At 39.0% G+C, this 17,827-nt stretch overlaps 1 protein-coding gene across 1 annotated transcript in view; it reads left to right on the top strand.

Annotated features, from left to right (window-relative positions):
* The first annotated feature begins 449 nt into the window (after window positions 1–449).
* Window positions 450–17,827, top strand: part of LOC150085600 (organic cation transporter protein-like) — a 440,672-nt gene continuing 423,294 nt past the window's right edge. Inside the window, exon 1 of the mRNA XM_090373381.1 lies at window positions 450–879. Coding sequence (XP_090229507.1) covers window positions 737–879 — 143 coding nt within the window. The 5' untranslated portion in view covers window positions 450–736. The remainder of the gene's footprint in view (window positions 880–17,827) is intronic.

Raw genomic sequence — 17,827 nt, 5'->3', positions numbered from 1 at the left:
AAAATCAATGGAATCAGCCATAGAAGTGCTACAAATGGAGTAAGTTAGTTTTAGTTTTTCTTGTGGGTTTAAAATAATAGTAACCAAAGTGCAATGAAAAATGAACTCGCTACGCAAATAATAATAATAATAATAATAATCGAAATGCAATGAAAAATTAACTCGCTATGCTATTAATAATACACAAATATTTAAAATAATAGTAATCAAAATTCAAAGGAAAATGAACGCGCTACGCTCAACGAATTAATCTTTTCAAACCAGTACCAATTTTATTAGCAATGGGCATACGCGTTAGTACTCTCTGGGTTTTGATGGCTGCGTTAGTTCAATGTTCATACAATGATGGCGCTGGGAGTAAATGAGCAAGTGGACACTGTGTATCTTACTGCTCGGTGTGTGTAGGATTTGTGGAATCATATCGCATTCTGCAACTAAATGTGTGATCGGAGATAAATACGTTATCCGTGCTTTTTAATCCTTTATTCATGTAATTAATATCTGTTTGGGCTGAACGAATTCATTTTTTTGCCAATTGGTATGATAAGAAAGTATCATATCGATAACAAAATGGAGAGGTGTATTGTGCGATTTGGATAGTTGTTTTGATTACCAGTGATAAAAACTTTTAACTCTGACATAATAATGTTATTGTTAACACGTTTAACTATTTTCTATTCATTAAAAAAAAAAAGGCAAACGTTTTTCTCATTTATTGCAGGAACTTGATTCCAGAATGGATTTCAACAAAATATTAGATCACCTTGGACACTTTGGAAAGTTTCAATGCTATGTTTTTTCCTTAGCATGTATTACACAAGTTTTTGTAGGAATTCATATGTTAGCTGATGTCTTCCTTATTGCTGAGCCAAAACATAGGTAAGAAGAACGTTATTATTGAAACGTGGGTAGTAACGAGTTAGTCTTTCTTCTTTCTAGGAACGTATTAAGTTAGGAAAATCATCTAAAAGCAACGAACTGCACGGGCAAATTTACACGATGCACTTTAGGTGAACATCCAGGATGAATCATAAGAAATGAAAGGAATGTGACTCGTAAACAATTTAAAGTGCCCATAAGAATAAATGGAGTTGCGCGACGTCCTAATTGTGTTGGTGAATAAACTTCACAAATGAATGAAATTATCAGTAAATGCAGAGTAATGGTAAACATGCATCCAACTCGTCGCGCTAAGTGAATTCTCTCGAATTACCAAAAGTAAAAAAAAAAAAAATTTTTTTTTTTCAGACACCCGTTTAGACATCCACCTTCGAATGTGGTTATTTCAAGGCCCTTGTGAAATTCACGGCATGAAAATTCTGCAATGTTGAAATAGAAACAATTGCAATATCCCGGGGGCTGACATCTGGTGAGTATGGGCTTGGCACACCCAGGGTCGCGAGCTGGATATCATCATTCTTCTCTTTCTTGGTGATTCCCTTCTACATCTCTCTCTCTCTCTCAGGGTAACTCAGGAATTTTTTTTTTCCCTGGTGCAGCATAAGCCTCAGGCTTCCTTGCACCATTTGGCTATTAATAATAATAAAAAAAATAATAATCTCACTTTGTGTGACCATCCTTTATTGGCATCATTTTAATTTTTCTTACGAGCAGTCTTCTTTACTTACTATTATCTACCTGTCACTTGCAAATAAATGCCTTCTAAATTCATTTGGGAATTAAAAATCATGACGGACCAGCATATTTTATTTTGACTGATATTATTATTATTATTATTAGCTATATGGCGCAAGGAAGCCTTTTTTTTTTTTTTTTATTTTAACCCCAAACACGAGAGGTATTAGAACCTATAGTACTTAGTACTGTGCTTGGGTTGGAGGTTGAGAAGACGAAAGAAGATATTTGTTGACATTGGACTTGAACTTCTGTAGACTGTAATTTTCAGGAAATATGTAGGAAGGAAGGTTGTTCCAGAAAACGGCAGTTGAATGAATAAATGAGGAAGATGAAAAGTTAGTTCTGTGGGTTTGAAGTTGGACAGTAAATGGATGTTGGCTGGTGGCGGCACGTGTTCGGACTGTTTTGAAAGAGAGAGCGGGAATTATAGAAGCTAATTCAGAAGAACAGTGCCCATGGAAGTATCTGTAGAAAAGGCATGCAGCAGAAACAGTGTGTCTATGAGAAAGCGAGTGGAGAGACTCTGTTAGAGATGAATCATTAATTAACCTAACTGCCCTCTTCTGAATGGAATCAAGAAGCCTGAGAGAGGTTTTGGGGGCACCACCCCAGATGTGGGAACAATATTCCATGGCAGGGCGGATTTGCGATATATACAGAATGAGCAGCTGTTTGGAAGAAAAGTAACGCCGAGAGCGAAAGAGAAAACCAAGTTTTTTAGATGCAGAGGAAGCAATATTTGTAATGTGCTTGTGCCAAGAGAGATTAGAAGTCAGGGTAATCCCCAAAAGAGATATATCATTTTGCCTAGAAATCGAGTGTCACTATAGATAAGCATAGGAGCAGAAGAATCCTTTTTGCAAGATATAAGACAAGAATGAGTTTTAGAAGGGTTGAAATCAACTAAGTTGTCTTTGCCCCACTAGAGAATTACCTGAAGAACAGCATTTAAGGAATTGGTAGCAGATTTTCGAGAAGTTGAAGCTGATCGAGCAGGACAAGGTTTCTCAAAATGGAAATTGGAATGCAATGTGCTATCATCAGCAAAACTATGGATAGGATTTCCAGTCAATGGAAGAATGTCATTAATATACAAGAGGAAAAGAGTGGGGGAAAGAACTGAACCTTGGGGGACACCGGCATTAGTGGAAAAGTTAGAAGACAGAGCACCATATACCATGAACCTCAGTGAGCGATCAGAGAGAAAATTGGATAACCAATTACTAAAAAGAGTTGGCAAACCATAAAGGCCTCCGTAGCCGAGTGGTCAGGAGCGGGAGTGCAGTAGTACACGCTCCTTGAGTAGACCAGGGTTCAAGCCCCTGCCTACTGAATACGGTCGATCTGCCAACCCGCACTGGACCAGCATGGCAGATTATGGTCCATTTTCCTCAGCATGAATTGTTGAGGAGGCTTCCATCCTGCAATGGGTTGATAATGGCTGCACTTTACCTTTTTTTTTTTTTTTTTAAGATGGAAGCTTATTTAGAAGACCTTTATGCCAAACACGATTGAAAGCCTTTGAGATGTCAAGAGCAACTACTTGTGTTTCCCTGGAACTTTCCATTGAATTAGTCCATAAATGGGTAACATAAGCCAGAATATCACCAGTGGATCGACACTGACGGAATCCATACCGGCAATCGTTGATCAGACGGAAGGTTACTAGGTAGTTTAAGAGTTAGGGGTTAATTGATTTCTCCATTACTTTAGAAAGAGTAGAAGTAATTGCAATGGGACAATAATTGGATGGGAGGGATTTGTCAACTGGCTGGATATGAGCAAATTTCCAAGCAGAAGGAAAAACACCTTTGGAATAAGAAAGTGAAAAAAGGCGGCAAAAAATAGGAGTAAGTTCAGGAGCACAGGTTTTGAGAACAAGTGGAGAAATACCATCGGGAACTGGAGCTTTCTTAGCTTCAAGATTCTTCAAAATCCTTCTGACATCCATTTGATGGAAGACCATAGGAGGCATTGAATGGAGCGTGTTGGGAATGGTGGGAGGTGTTTTACCAAGATCATTAATACATGAGTTGGAAGAAAAATGGGATGCTAGCAGGTCACCTTTATCCTGGGCTGAAGTGACAACAGAACCATCTGGTTTGGACAGAGGTGGGAGCAGAGATGGGCAAAAGTTGCGAACAATAGCTTTGGCAAGAGACCAGAATGCTTGGCTATAATTAGGGCAAGAAGCAAGTTTTCTACTCTTAGCCTGTTCAAACTCTAGTTTGGACTGATTAATAACTGCTTTACAATTGTTGCGAGCTTTGGTGTAGTAGAAAATGAAACTGGAGAATTAGAAACAAGCCAATTACGATATGCAACATTCTTCTCTTGAACAGCCTTAGCACATTTATTGGAAAACCGAGGTTTAGATAAAGGACGAGATTTTGAAGTGGAGTGTGGGATAAAGGATTCCATTCCTGCAAGAATAATTTCACTGACATGATCTGAGCAAACGTCGACATCAGAAGTTTTGAAACACTAATCCGACAAAGGAAAAGAAAACTTGCAGGTCATCCCAGTTTGCATTCTTGTAATGCCAAACAACACGAGGTTGGGAATGGCCATGAGATAAAGGCTCCATTGGAGAAGAGATAATCACCAATTTGGGATCTGAGGTGCCTAAAGGACCTCTCACTTCGACTGTGTACTTAGAAGGGTTGTTTGTGAGAAAAAGTTCAAGCGTATTGGCTGTATGATTAAGATTATCTGGTATTCTTGTAGGTAAATGAACAATCTGTGCAAGGTCATTAGTAATTGCAAAAGCCTCAGCATCTCAACCAGCTGGGTCGGTGTGACTAGAAAACGGAAGCCAGCTGGAGTTGTGAACATTAAAATCACCAAGGAAAATTACCTCACTGTTAGGAAAGTTGGATTGGAGAAATTCAAGTTTGCAAAGAGAGGAAGTCAAAGAGCTCCAAGTGATTAGTGGAATTGGGAGAATGATAGAGACAACAGATAAATTTGACACAATGAAGTAGGGAGATTTTAAGCCAGAGAAGTTCAAAGAGAGGAGATTCCAAATTGCCAAGTCTCTGTCTGTTTTAGTCCGTTCTGATATTCCCTGTGGAATATCAGAACGGACATATGCACAAGTACCACCTTTGAGGCGAAAGGAATCATACAGTGAATAATTTGGGCATCTGAGATGAGCAGTAGCTGAATCAACCGAAAACTGAGATTCTGTTAGAAAAAGTACATGGGGTTTGGCAGACTGCAATTGGAAATGGACCTCGTTGAGATTAGAATTGAGACCACATATATTTGTGAAATGAATTAGGAAGTGCTTGGGAGGTTTAGATCTTTTCGCAGATAAGCTTGCTCTATTAGTTTGACAATTCATGGTGTATTCAATAGTAAGAAAAAGTGGGTGGGACATGCTGTATGAAGTAATGAAATTTTTGGATATGGTGTACATATGGTAAGAATACCCAGATCCTTGACATGACGTGGCCTCGACAATGCTCCCCCGCATACGGACTCCCTCCAGTCACTATCTGGCAGAGTAGAGGTAGCAAGATTATACACTAGCTGATCTGGAAGCTTCCTAGAGAGTTACCAATAGGTTTGGTCCGGTGTACTAACTAGCGGCCGGCCTGCGAACACCGTTTTAGAGCTGTACCCTCAAAATGTAAGGAATAATGGATCTAGCCACGATGTTCATCATAACCTCAAAAGTCATCAATCATACTGCATGGTGGAAGAGATAGGGAAGGGTTGACTGGAACTTAGCTCTAGAGACTAAACATGGTTCCACCACTTCAAGCCTCCAATAAGCAAAGTGGTGGTATTGCACTGGTTGATGAGAGTCATCTACCACCTAGTACTGCCTGGTAACAGATAGTCGGCATTCCTCCATGTAGTGTGGGCGCCCACCTCGACCACTGCTTACGTTGGTTCACACCTGGATGGTCACCCACCATCCAGGTGTGAATGGAGGTTTTACCCAGGATTACTAATAGCCCCACCATTGTGAAGGGGCGGTCAGAGGATTTGGCTGTCACAGACCATCCGGACTTCGCCGAAATTGGGTCTACTTTGTTCATCCGAATATCAGTTCCATCAGCATTTTAGACTCTCAGGTAGCAAGTACAGCTTGTCTGGCATATCTGAGAGAATGTCTCTTTTGGCTGTTGCTGCATAAGCCTGAGGCTTATGCTGCAACAGCCGAAAAAGGATGGTCACACAAAGATATTTAATCCTGGTAACTCATCCCATTATGTCATTGCCCCACCTTTCATAGAATTATCAAATGTGCAATATGATACCCCCATGCTGTTGAATCATCAACTTTACTGCCATGATGCATGCTGCTAATAATATTCTGTCATTTTTGTTAACAAAGAATACATTTGTGACACCTTCTTGGAATGCAAATGCTGTGAGGTTAGCTGGTTTACTGTTCTTCACCACAAACTTTAAGGGAATTTATTTTTCTTGATATTTCTGACATAGGTGAGTGGTGATTTTGGATACTGTAAAACATGTCAACTAGTTCATTGTGTTTCTTTATGTAAGTGATATTGTCTAAGGCGCCTCCGTAGCCAGGTGGGAAGGAGCAGCAGTGCATAGCACACGCTTCTTGATTAGACCGGGGTTCGAGCCTGTCACCACCAAATACGGAGAATGCGTAAAGGTCAGGGAATGACCACCGCATATCCCGGAGCAATATGGCCTTAGTTGCTAATGCTCCTAAAAACCAAATAACAAACAAACAAACGATATTGTCTAATCTCTCAGAGCCACTCAGCTGTCACAAAGTAAATAATATATAAACAGACAAAAAAGCAAACTAGAGCCACTATTAGAAAGGTATAAATAGATCAACTATTAATCCCCAACCAATGAGTTACCAAGTATTAATTATTTTTCCGCGAGTCCTGTTAGGGGACAGGATGCTACAGCCATGTTAAAACTCTTTCCTTTGATTGGTACCTTCATCTGGAGGGATGAAGTTCTCAGTACCTTCCTATCTAATTAGGTGTGCGAAGCCCATACTCATTAGATGTGAACCCCAGGGACTCACATCTGGTGAGTATGGGCTTGGCACAACTAGTGTCCTGAGCTGGATATAATCATTCTTCTCTTTCTTGGTGATTCCTTTCTATTTCTCTTTATCTCTCTCGGGGTAACTCAGGAATTTTTTTTTTTTTTGCTGGTGCAGCATAAGCCTCAGGCTTCCTTGCACTTTATAGCTAATAATAATAATAAGTGTAATTCATACTTCCAGTGCTATTTGATACCATCTGTGCATTAGCAGTCTATGTAACTTGAGCAGAAATTGAAGTGGATGACAATAATCATTGTGGCAACCAGTCTCATTTTGATTTCAGAGTGTTGCATTCTTGGTCACTGTGTAGACGTGTTATTTTATTCCCATCTTATTATTTTGGTATTAGTTTTGATTGTAGAATCATATGCTTGTGTTATCTGTGTAATCAAGCAGTTGTTTTATTTACATATAAATATGTGTTGCCATGTTGCATTATAGAAGACCTAGTGCATATGAATTTTAGTGCTGGGATTAAAACAACTATCAGAGTACATTAATGAATGTACAGATTATGAACTAAATAGGGGAATTTGGGGACAGCCACTCTGGGCCTGGACATTGATTAAGAGCCGGGAACCCAGCCATGAGTTACAGAAAAGAGAAATTGAAGGAGGAAGAAGATGAGCTGGTGAGGTTGTTTGACCTAGGTCTTATGTTGGCTTTTGACATCCCTGGAACAAAATAATACTGAAGGAGTTAGTGATGCTGAAACTGATTTGTATTGGATGTAGTGATCATAATTTTGCTACACCCAGGCATACCAGTTTTAGTGAATTTTCCTCAGTCATGCTGGTAAGGTGTATGTAAATTAAATAATCACAACTGAATTAAAATCAGTGAATAGAATTCAGTTGGAAGATCCTACACATCATTTGGTATTCAGATGTTTTGTAAATATTTACTGTTCTGAACATGGTCTTTAAAATATTAATTTACCGTATAGCACTAGCTTTTTTCATAAGTTTCATGTTCGACTTGCAAACATTGGTTCTACATTTTTTATGTAATAAAAAGCAACGCAGTTGTTATTTTGGAGAATATTGAAAATCTGAGCACATCAATGTGTAAAGTGAAATCTGTCTTTAATTTCTGGAAGCAATACAGATAATTCTCAGACATTTTGTGCTACTTGTACAACTTCTTCGGTTGCTGACTGGATTGCTGTCTTTATTATAGTGAATGTGTGTGTATATGGAGTGGAAGTGAAATGAAGACAGCAATTCTGTTACTAAAAAAAAGTGGTATAGAGAGTAATCTATATCACTTCCTAATTCATTTTAAAAATATACGTGGTCTCAGTTCTAATCTCAGCGATGTCCATTTCCACTTGCAGTCTGCCAAACCCCATGTACTTTTTCTGGCAGAATCTGTTATAGGTTGATTCAACTACTGCTCATCTCAGATGCCCAAATTATTCGCTGTATGATTCCTTTCGTCTCAAAGGTGGTACTTGTGCCTATGTCCGTTCTGATATTCCCTGTCAGAGACTTGGTAATTTGGGATCTCCTCTCTTCGAGGTTCTCTGGCTTAAAATCTCTCTACCTCATTGTGTCAAATTCATCTGTTGTTTCTACCGTTCTCCCAACTCCACTAATCACTTGGGGCTCTTTGACTTCTTCTCTTTGCAACTTGACTTTCTCCAGTCCAACTTTCCTAACAGTGAGGTAATTTTCCTTGGTGATTTTAATGTTCATAATTCCAGCTGGCTTCTGTTTTCTAGTCACACCGACCCAGCTGGTCGAGATGCTGAGGCTTTTGCAATTACTAATGACCTTGCACAGATTGTTCATTTTGCTAAAAGAATACTGGACAATCCTAGTCATACAGCCAACATGCTTGATCTTTTTCTCACAAACAACCCTTCTACATACACGGTTGAAGTGAGAGGTCCTTTAAGCATTTCAGCTCACAACTTGGTCTCTTCTCAAGTGTAGCCTTTATCTCATGGCTATTCCCAACCTCGTGTTGTTTGGCATTACAAGAATGCAAAATGGGATGACCTGCGAGATTTTAGCATTAGCATTAGTAGAGGCATTTGATGCAAGAAAGCAAGCTTATTCAGCATCAGCCAAAAAAAAAAAAAAAAAAAACCCCACTTCCACTTCACCCCTCTGTTCGTTCAAAATACCTGTCCAGCTGAGCCTTAAACTTATTTAGGCTATCAACTTCCACGACAAGGGATGGAAGTCTATTCCACCAACCAACCACCCGCTGGCTAAAGGCAAATTTCCGCACGTCTATCCTACATCTGTCTTTCCTCAATTTGAATTTATGCCCTCTCAGGTGATTATTCTGAGCGAGAGGAAGAATCCCATCAGCATTGAGCATGCTCAAACCATTCAAGGCCTTATACACCTCTATCAGATCACCTCGCTGGTGCCTAGTCTCCAGACACTGTAATTTGCAAAACTTAGGCCTTTCTTCGTAAGAGCATCCCTTTGTTCCATTCACTAATCTTGTTGCCCTTCTCTGTACTCGTTGCAGCAGCTCTACATCCGTCTTGAAATGAGACCTCCAGACCTGTATACAGTACTCTAGGTGTGGCCTGACCATTGCCTTATACAAGGGAATAATCACCTCCTTATCCCTGCTGGAAAAATTCCTATATATCATTGACAATACACCATGAGCTACTCTTGCAGCCCGTCTGCACTGCTCAGAGAACTTCATATCTGCCTGCACAACCACCCCCAGGTCCCTTTCATTCTCTACCACTGTCAGTGTAGTACCACAGAGTTGATACATTGCTCTGGGGTTGCTATTTCCCATGTGTAGTACTTTACATTTCTCAATGTTAAACTTCATTTGCCACCTCTCAGCCCATCTGCTCAACCTTTCCAGATCCTCTTGCAGCAGCATAGTGTCAGTAGTGTCCTTGACAACCCTGCCTACCTTTGTATCGTCTGCAAACTTCGACATTAAGCTTGATATACCCTCATCAATATCATTTATGAATACAGAAAACAATAATATACCCAATACTGAGCCCAGGGACTCGACTAATAACATTAGTCCACGACGAGCAGTGTCCATTGATTTCCACTCTCTGTCTTTTCCCCCTCAGCCCCCCTTTATCCCCAGCAGCAATTTGCCTCCAATGCCACACTGCTCCAATTTGTGCAGCAGTCTTCCATGTGCAACAGTATCAAAAGCCTTTCTAAGATCCAAGTATATAATATCAAAGTTATTCCCTGCATCCAGTTCTTTTGTGACTGCATCATAGTATCCAATCAAATTGGTCAGCCATGACTACCCCTTAACAAAACCATGCTGTGTCCGAGCTATAGCTGAAGTCTTGTCTAAACGATCCTCCAGTGCTTCTTTAACTAGTGCCTCCATTAATTTTCCTGGAACAGAAGTTAAACTCACAAGTCTATAATTACTTGTGTCAGCCTTTGATCCTCCTTTGTGAATTGGGGTGACATTTGCACATCTACAGTCTGTGGGTACCTCCCCTGAGTCCAAGGAAGCTCTCATAATTATGGCTAAGGGTTTACTTACTTCCTTTGCTGCCTCCTTTAATATAACTGGATAGATCCCATCCACCCCAGGTGCCTTTCTTGTGTTTATCTTTAACAATTTCTCCTCCACTTTACTCTCAGTTATTACAAGAATTACAAGAAAATAAACATTATTTATTTTCCTTGGTCGGATTACTGTTTCAAAACTTGTGATGTCAACATTTGCTCAGATCGTGTCAGCGAAATTATTCTTGCAGGAATGGAATCCTTAATCCCACACTCCACTTTAAAATATTGTCCTTTACTTAAACCTTGGTTTTCCAATAAATATGCTAAGGCTGTTTAACAGAAGAACATTGAATATCGTAATTGGTTTGTTTCTAATTCTTCAGTTTCATTTTCTGCCTACACCAAAGCTCGCAACAATTATAAAGCAATTATTAATAAGTCCAAACTAGAGTTTGAAAGGTTAAGAGTAGAAAACTTGCTTCTTGCCCTAATGGTAGCCAAGCATTCTGGTCTCTTGCCAAAGCTATTGGCTGCAACTTTTGCCCATCTCTGCTTCCACCTCTGTCCCAACCAGAAGGTTCTGCTCTCACTTCAGCCAAGGATAAAGCTGATCTGCTAGCATCCCATTTTTCTTCCAGCTTATGTATTAATGATCTTGGAAAAACACCTCCCACCACTCCCAACATGTTCCATTCAATGCCTCCTGTGGTCTTCCGTCAAAAGGTTGTCAGAAAGATTTTGACGAATCTTAATGCTAAGAAAGCTCCAGGGCCCAATGGTATTTCTCACTTGTTCCCAAAACCTGTGCTCTTGAACCTACTCCTATTGTTTGCCGCCTTTTTTCACTTTCTTATTCCAAAGGTGTTTTTCCTTCTGCTTGGAAATTTACTCATATTCAGCCAGTTCCTAAAAAGGGTGTCAAATCCCTCCCATCCAATTATCATCCCATTGCAATTACTTCTACTCTTTCTAAAGTAATGGAGAAATCAATTAACCGCAAACTCTTAAACTACCTAGTAACCTTCCGTCTGATCAACGGTCGCCAGTATGGATTCTGTCAGTGTCAATCCATTGTTGATATTCTGGCTTATGTTACCCATTTATGGACTAATTCAATGGAAAGGTACGTTGAAACACAAATGAAACACATCTAGACAAGACTGCAGCAATAATTCAGACACAGCATGGGTTTGTTAAGGGAAAGACTTGTCTGACAAATTTGATAGGATTTTGTGATGTGGTTACAAAGGAACTGGATGCAAAAAATAATTTTGATATCATAAATTTGGATTTCAGGAAAGCTTCTGACACTGTTGCACATGGAAGACTATTGTACAAATTGGAGCAGAAAGGTATTAAGGGTAAGTTGCTACAATGGATAAAAGGATGGTTGAGTGGGAGAAGACAGAGGGTGGTAATTAATGGATGCTGTTCTTCGTGGACTAATGTTATTAGTGGAGTCCCACAGGGTTCGCTGTTGGGTCCTCTGTTGTTTTGTATATTTATCAATGATATTGATGAAGGTATATCAGGCTTAGTGTCGAAGTTTGCAGATTATACAAAGGTTGGCAGGGGTGTAATGGCAGTGTGCTACTGCAACAGGATCTAGATAATTTGGGCAGATGGGCTAAGAAGTGGCAACTGAAGTTTAACCTTGACAAATGCAGAGTACTGCATATGGGTAGAAGTAACCCCAGAGAAACGTACCAACTGTGTGGTACTGAACTTAAGGTGGTAGAAAATGAAAAAGACCTGGGATTATTTGTGTAGTCAGATATGAAGTCTTCTGAAGAATGCAGACAGTCTGCCAGCGCAGGTCATGGGGTTTTGTCAATGATATATAGGAATTTTGCTAGCAGGGAAAAGGAGATGATTGTCCCTCTGTATAAGGCAATGGTCAGGCCACGCCTTGAGTACTGCATTCAGGTCTGGAGGCCTCATTTTAGGAAGGATGTCGATTTGCTTGAGCGTGTACAGAGAAGGGCAACAAGATTGGTGAGGGGAATGAAGGGGCCTCTTACCAAGAGAGGCTTAAGTTCTGCAAATTGCAGTGGTTAGAGACTAGGCACCTGTGCGGTGATCTGATTGAGGTGTATAAGGCCTTGAATGGGTTGAGCATGCTGAATTCTGATGGGATCCTTCCACTTGTTCAGATTACGAACCTAAGGGGTCATAAATTCAAATTAAGAAAAGACAGATGTAGAATAGATGTGCGGAAATTTGCCTTTAGCCAGCGGGTGGTTAATTGCCGGAAACAAACTTCCATCTGTCGTTGTGGAAGTTGATCGGTTAAATAAATTTAAGGAGGAACTGGACAGGCATTTGGATGGAATGGTGTGATTTTTTTTTTTTTTTTTTTTTTCTGATGCTGCATAAGCTTATACACTTGCTTTCTTGCATCACATGCCACTACTACTAGTTGCTCATGATATCTCAAAGGCTTTCGATCTTGTTTGGCGTAAAGGTCTTTTAAACAAACTTCCATCTTATGGTTTGCCAACTGTTTTTTGTAATTGGTTATCCAGTTTACTTTCTGATTGCTCACTGACGGTGATGGTAGATGGCTCTCCGTCTTCTAACTTTTCCACTAATGCCAGTGTCGACCAAGGTTCGGTTCTTTCCCCCCACTCTTTTCCTCTTGTATATTAATGACCTTCTATTGACTGGAAATCCTATCCATAGTTTTGCTGATGATAGCACATTGCATTCCACTTTCCATTTTAAAAATCCTTGCCCTGCTCAATCAGCTTCAACTTCTCGAAAATTTGCTACCAATTCCTTAAATGCTCATCTTCAGGTAATTCTCCAGTGGGGCAAAGACAACTTAGTTGATTTCAATCCTTCTAAAAATTAGTCTTGTCTTATATCTCGCAAAAAGGATTCTTCTGCTCCTGTGCTTATCTTTGGTGACACTCCGATTTCTAGGCAAAATGATATATATCTCTTTTGGGGATTACCCTGACTTCTAATCTCTCTTGGCACAAGCACATTACAAATATTGCTTCCTCTGCATCTAAAAAACTTGGTTTTCCCTTTCGCTCTTGCCTTTACTTTTCTTCCAGACAGCCGCTCACTCTGTATAAATCGCAAATCCGCCCTACCATGAAATATTGTTCCCACATTTGGGGTGGTCCCCCCAAAACCTCTCTCTGGCTTCTTGATTCCATTCAGAAGAGGGCAGTTAGGTTAATTAATGATTCATCTCTAACAGAGTCTCTCCACTCGCTGTCTTATAGACGTACTGTTTCTGCTACATGCCTCTTCCACAGATATTTCCATGGGCACTGTTCTTCTGAATTGTCTTCTATAATTTCCGCTCTCTCTTTCAAAACAGTCCGAAAACGTGCAGCCACCAGCCAACATCCATTTACTGTCCAACTTCAAACTCACAGAACCAACTTTTCATCTTCCACGTTTATTCATTCAACTGCTGTTTTCTGGAACAACCTTCCTTCGTACATATTTCCTGAAAATTGGTCTACAGAAGTTCAAGTCCAATATCAACAAATATCTTCTTTTGTCTTCTCCAACCCAAGCACGGTACTAAGTACTATAGGTTCTAATACCTCTCTTGTTTGGGGTTTACATAAAAAAAAAATTTCAAGTGTCTGAGAATCACTATATTTCTCCAAGAAAATGATAAATTATGCTGAATAAAGTTCAAGATGTTGGAATAAATGGAAGATGAATCTGTGGTAACCGAAGATGAAGAAAATATAACAATGGAAGAACTAGAGTTAATATTACAAAAATCAAAAAACCAAAAAAGCCCAAGCATAGACAATTTGAATGTAGAACTATTTAAATATGGTGGCACCTTACTAAAAGAACACACTACTAAAATTATTTAACATCATATGGTAAGCAACAGATACCCAAAGATTAGGAAAGAAACCTCTACGTGAAGAAAATATCCCGACCCAACTCCGGAAAGCGATGCAAAGCCTATATAGAAACTCAAAAGTCTGCATAAAATATTCTAATGGTGAACTCTCAGACCCAATTAATACCAATAAAGGAGTCAAACAAGGATGTGCACTATCACCAAATTTATTTAAAATCTACATCAATTAAATTATTAAAGAATGGAAACAAACAATTAACAATGGAATACAGTTGAACAACAGGAATAAAATCAAAACTATATTATATGCTGATGATCAAGTTATAATATTGTTACAAAATCCGAAGATGAACTACAGATAGCAGCAAATGAACTGACTAAAATAGGTAAAAAGTACGAGATGAAAATCTCCACCCCAAAAACAAAATCAATGGGATTGTGTGATAAAAACATACAAAGGGTCAATATTGGTATTGATGACAAAATAATAGAACAAATATCTGGCTTCACCTATTTGGGAAATTTAATATAAAATGAAGGGAAAGACGTACACATTAAACTACAAAAATATAATAAAATGAACAGAGCGATTAAATGCCACTTCGGAAAGCAAATGACAGCTGAAACAAAATTACGACTGCATAACATCACTTCAAAATCAGCCCTCTTCTACAGCTGTGAGACTTGGGTCATAAATAAGAAAGATGCACACAAACTAGAAGCAGCACAAATGAGATTTTTAAGACCATTATTAGGCTTTACAAGACCACCGCCAAAGAAATTTAGATATCTGTGAGAAATTAAAAGTAGATAACATAGTAAATGACATAAAACGGTATCAGAAAAAATAGATCAGCCACCTAGAAAGAATGAACCCAGACCGGATCCCAAAATTAGCCTTTAACTACAAACCTACAGGCAAGAGAGAGATGTGGGTCGAACAAGACAACGATGGAGAGATGAAGACCACCTCCAAGAGCTCAACGGAACAGGTCTTAAAAGACCTAAGCCAGACCAAGTTCATGATGATGATGTTGGAATAAAGTAATAACTTTTCTTGTTTTGATTTATGTGCACATTATGCCGTTAAAAGAACAACTTAGTTTTTTAAAAAGAGATATATCTCTTCGAAATATGTAGCCTAATATGCATATGCTGAAAAATGAATGTCTTTATTTCTTGTTCAGCGTCTGTGAAATACTAACATTTTCTATCAGTGTTTTGCCTCAGTGACTCAATTATTTAAGGAAGCCCTTTTCCTACTAGAAAAGCTAAAGCTGCAGCCATTATCAACCCAATGCGGGATGGAAGCCTCCTCAACAATTCATGTTGAGAGAAATGGATCATACCCAACCATGCTGGTCCAGTGTGTGTGTGTTGGCTGATCAACCGTATTTAGCAGTCAGGGGTTTGAACCACAGTCTACTCAAAGAGTGTGTGCTACTGCACTCCCACTCCTGACCACCCGGCTACGGAGGCCCTGAAAAGCTAGATATAAATCTCTAAATACATTACCAAAAACATTTGTCATGGGATTATAAAGAAAAAAAAGAAATCAAAGTGCAAAAATGATTTTTAAACTGGATGAAAATAGTCATCTACACAATTAATGGTCTCATGAAAGGTGACTTGACAGGTTAAACATGTCGTAATCTTTTGCAGACCATCCCCTTAACAAATGTTTTGGTACTACTAATATATCACTTGCTAGGATTCTTTGTTTTACTCACAAATGCTCAAGTTTTGAACTTTTCATTTTTGAAATGATTATTGCACTCTTTAATTAATAATTTATAATTAATAATATATAATTTAATTAATAAATTTATGAATAATGTTAATCCTGGCACATACTCTCTCTCACTTGGTGCCATGTTCAGGTGAACTATCTGATTAATTTTTAATGACTGATAAACACGAATCCTCTATCACTTTGCATTTAGTGGTGCTGATTCATCCTAGTTGTGCAACTAAAGTGTCCCATATAAATTGGCTATGAAAAAAAAATATATATAAAGAATATATATGTATATAACATTCATTATCAGCAAATATAATATATTCATATTCATTTTAAAAAACATTCATTGTCATTAACTTTAAAAAGTAATAAACTGTATTAGCTCCTAATCGTTCTAGTCAGTGCATGGCAATACTTGTAGGGACTAATGGTTTAAAACTTTAAATGAATCGATGAACTGGTTATGAAATATAAGGCCATGTTGAAAGAAGGTTGTTATTATTATTATTGTTATTATTTGGTTTTTAGGAGCATTAGCAACCATTAGGCCATATTGCTCTGGGGATATGCGGTTGCCATTCCCTGACCTTTCCACATCCTCCATATTTGGTGGTCATGGGCTCGAACCCCGGTCTAATCAAGACACGTGCTACGCACGGCTGCTCCTGTCCACCTAGCTACGGAGGCGCCGAAAGAGGATTGTGAGGTAGGACAGAGAATGGTCATGTATCTGCAATTCAGCACAGACATGACAGCAGGGATTTCATGATGAAATCTTTGTGGTTTATCCTAAGTTTTGAGGGAATTCACAAGGCTTATTGGGAGGGGAGACATTTTTCTCAGCATGGCTGACCCTGGTTAATAGACAGAATTTATTTTGTAAAAACAATGGAGATGCAAGGGTTTTAACCAATTTCATTTAGGAGACATTAAGAGTAAAAGGAAACTGCTAGTTTGGGATTTTTTGTTTTTTTTTATGTAAACCCCAAACACGAGAGGTATTAGAAACCTATAGTACTTAGTACCATGTTTGGGTTCGAGGCTGAGAAGACGAAAGAAGATATTTGTTAATATTGGACTTGAACTTCTGTAGATGTAATTTTCAGGAAATACGTATGAAGGAAGGTTATTCCAGAAAACGGCAGTTGAATGAATAAATGAGGAAGATGAAAAGTTGGTTCTGTGAGTTTGAAGTTGGACAGTAAATGGATGTTGGCTGGTGGCGGCTCAAGTTCGAACTGTTTTGAAACAGAGAGAGAGAGAGCGGGAATTATAGAAGCCAATTCGGAAGAACAGTGCCCATGGAAATATCTGTAGAAGAGGCATGCAGCAGAAACAGTACTTCTCTGAGACAGCGAGTGGAGTGACTGTTAGAGATGAATCATCAATTAACCTAACTGCCCTCTTCTGAAAGGAATCAAGAAGCCTGAGAGAAGTTAAGGGGCACCACCCCAGATGTGGGAACAATATTCCATGATAGGGCGGATTTGCGATTTGTAAAGAGTGAACAGTTGTTTGGAAGAAAAGTAATGACGAGAGTGAAAGAGAAAATCAAGTTTTTTAGATGCAGAGGAAGCAATATTTGTAATGTGCTTGTGCCAAGAGAGAGAGATTAGAAGTCAGGGCAGTCCCCAAAAGAGATATATCATTTTGCCTAGAAATTGGAGTGTCACCAAAGATAAGCATAGGAGTAGAAGAATCCTTTTTTTGCTAGGACAAGACTGAGTTTTAGAAGGGTTGAAATCAACTACGTTGTTTTTGCCCCACTGGAGAATTACCCGAAGAGTGGCATTTAAGGAATTGGTAGCAGATTTTTGAGAAGTTGAAACTGATTGAGCAGAACAAAGTTTCTCAAAATGGAAAGTGGAATGCAATGTGCTATCATCGGCAAAACCATGGATAGGATTTCCAGTCAATGGAAGAAGGTCATTACAAGAGCAAAAGAGTGGGGAAAAGAACTGAAACTTGGGAGACACTGGCATTAGTGGAGAAGTTAGAAGACAGAAAGCCATCTACCATCACCCTCGGTGAGCGATCAGAGAGAAAACTGACAAAAAACAGTTGGCAAACCATAAGCT

This window comes from Mastigoproctus giganteus, chromosome 5 (assembly GCF_048544385.1).
Source record: "Mastigoproctus giganteus isolate SK-2022 chromosome 5, ASM4854438v1, whole genome shotgun sequence".
NCBI lineage: Eukaryota > Metazoa > Arthropoda > Arachnida > Uropygi > Thelyphonidae > Mastigoproctus > Mastigoproctus giganteus.
The sequence above is the reverse complement of the archived record's forward strand: the minus strand, read 5'-3'. Positions and strand labels throughout refer to the sequence as shown.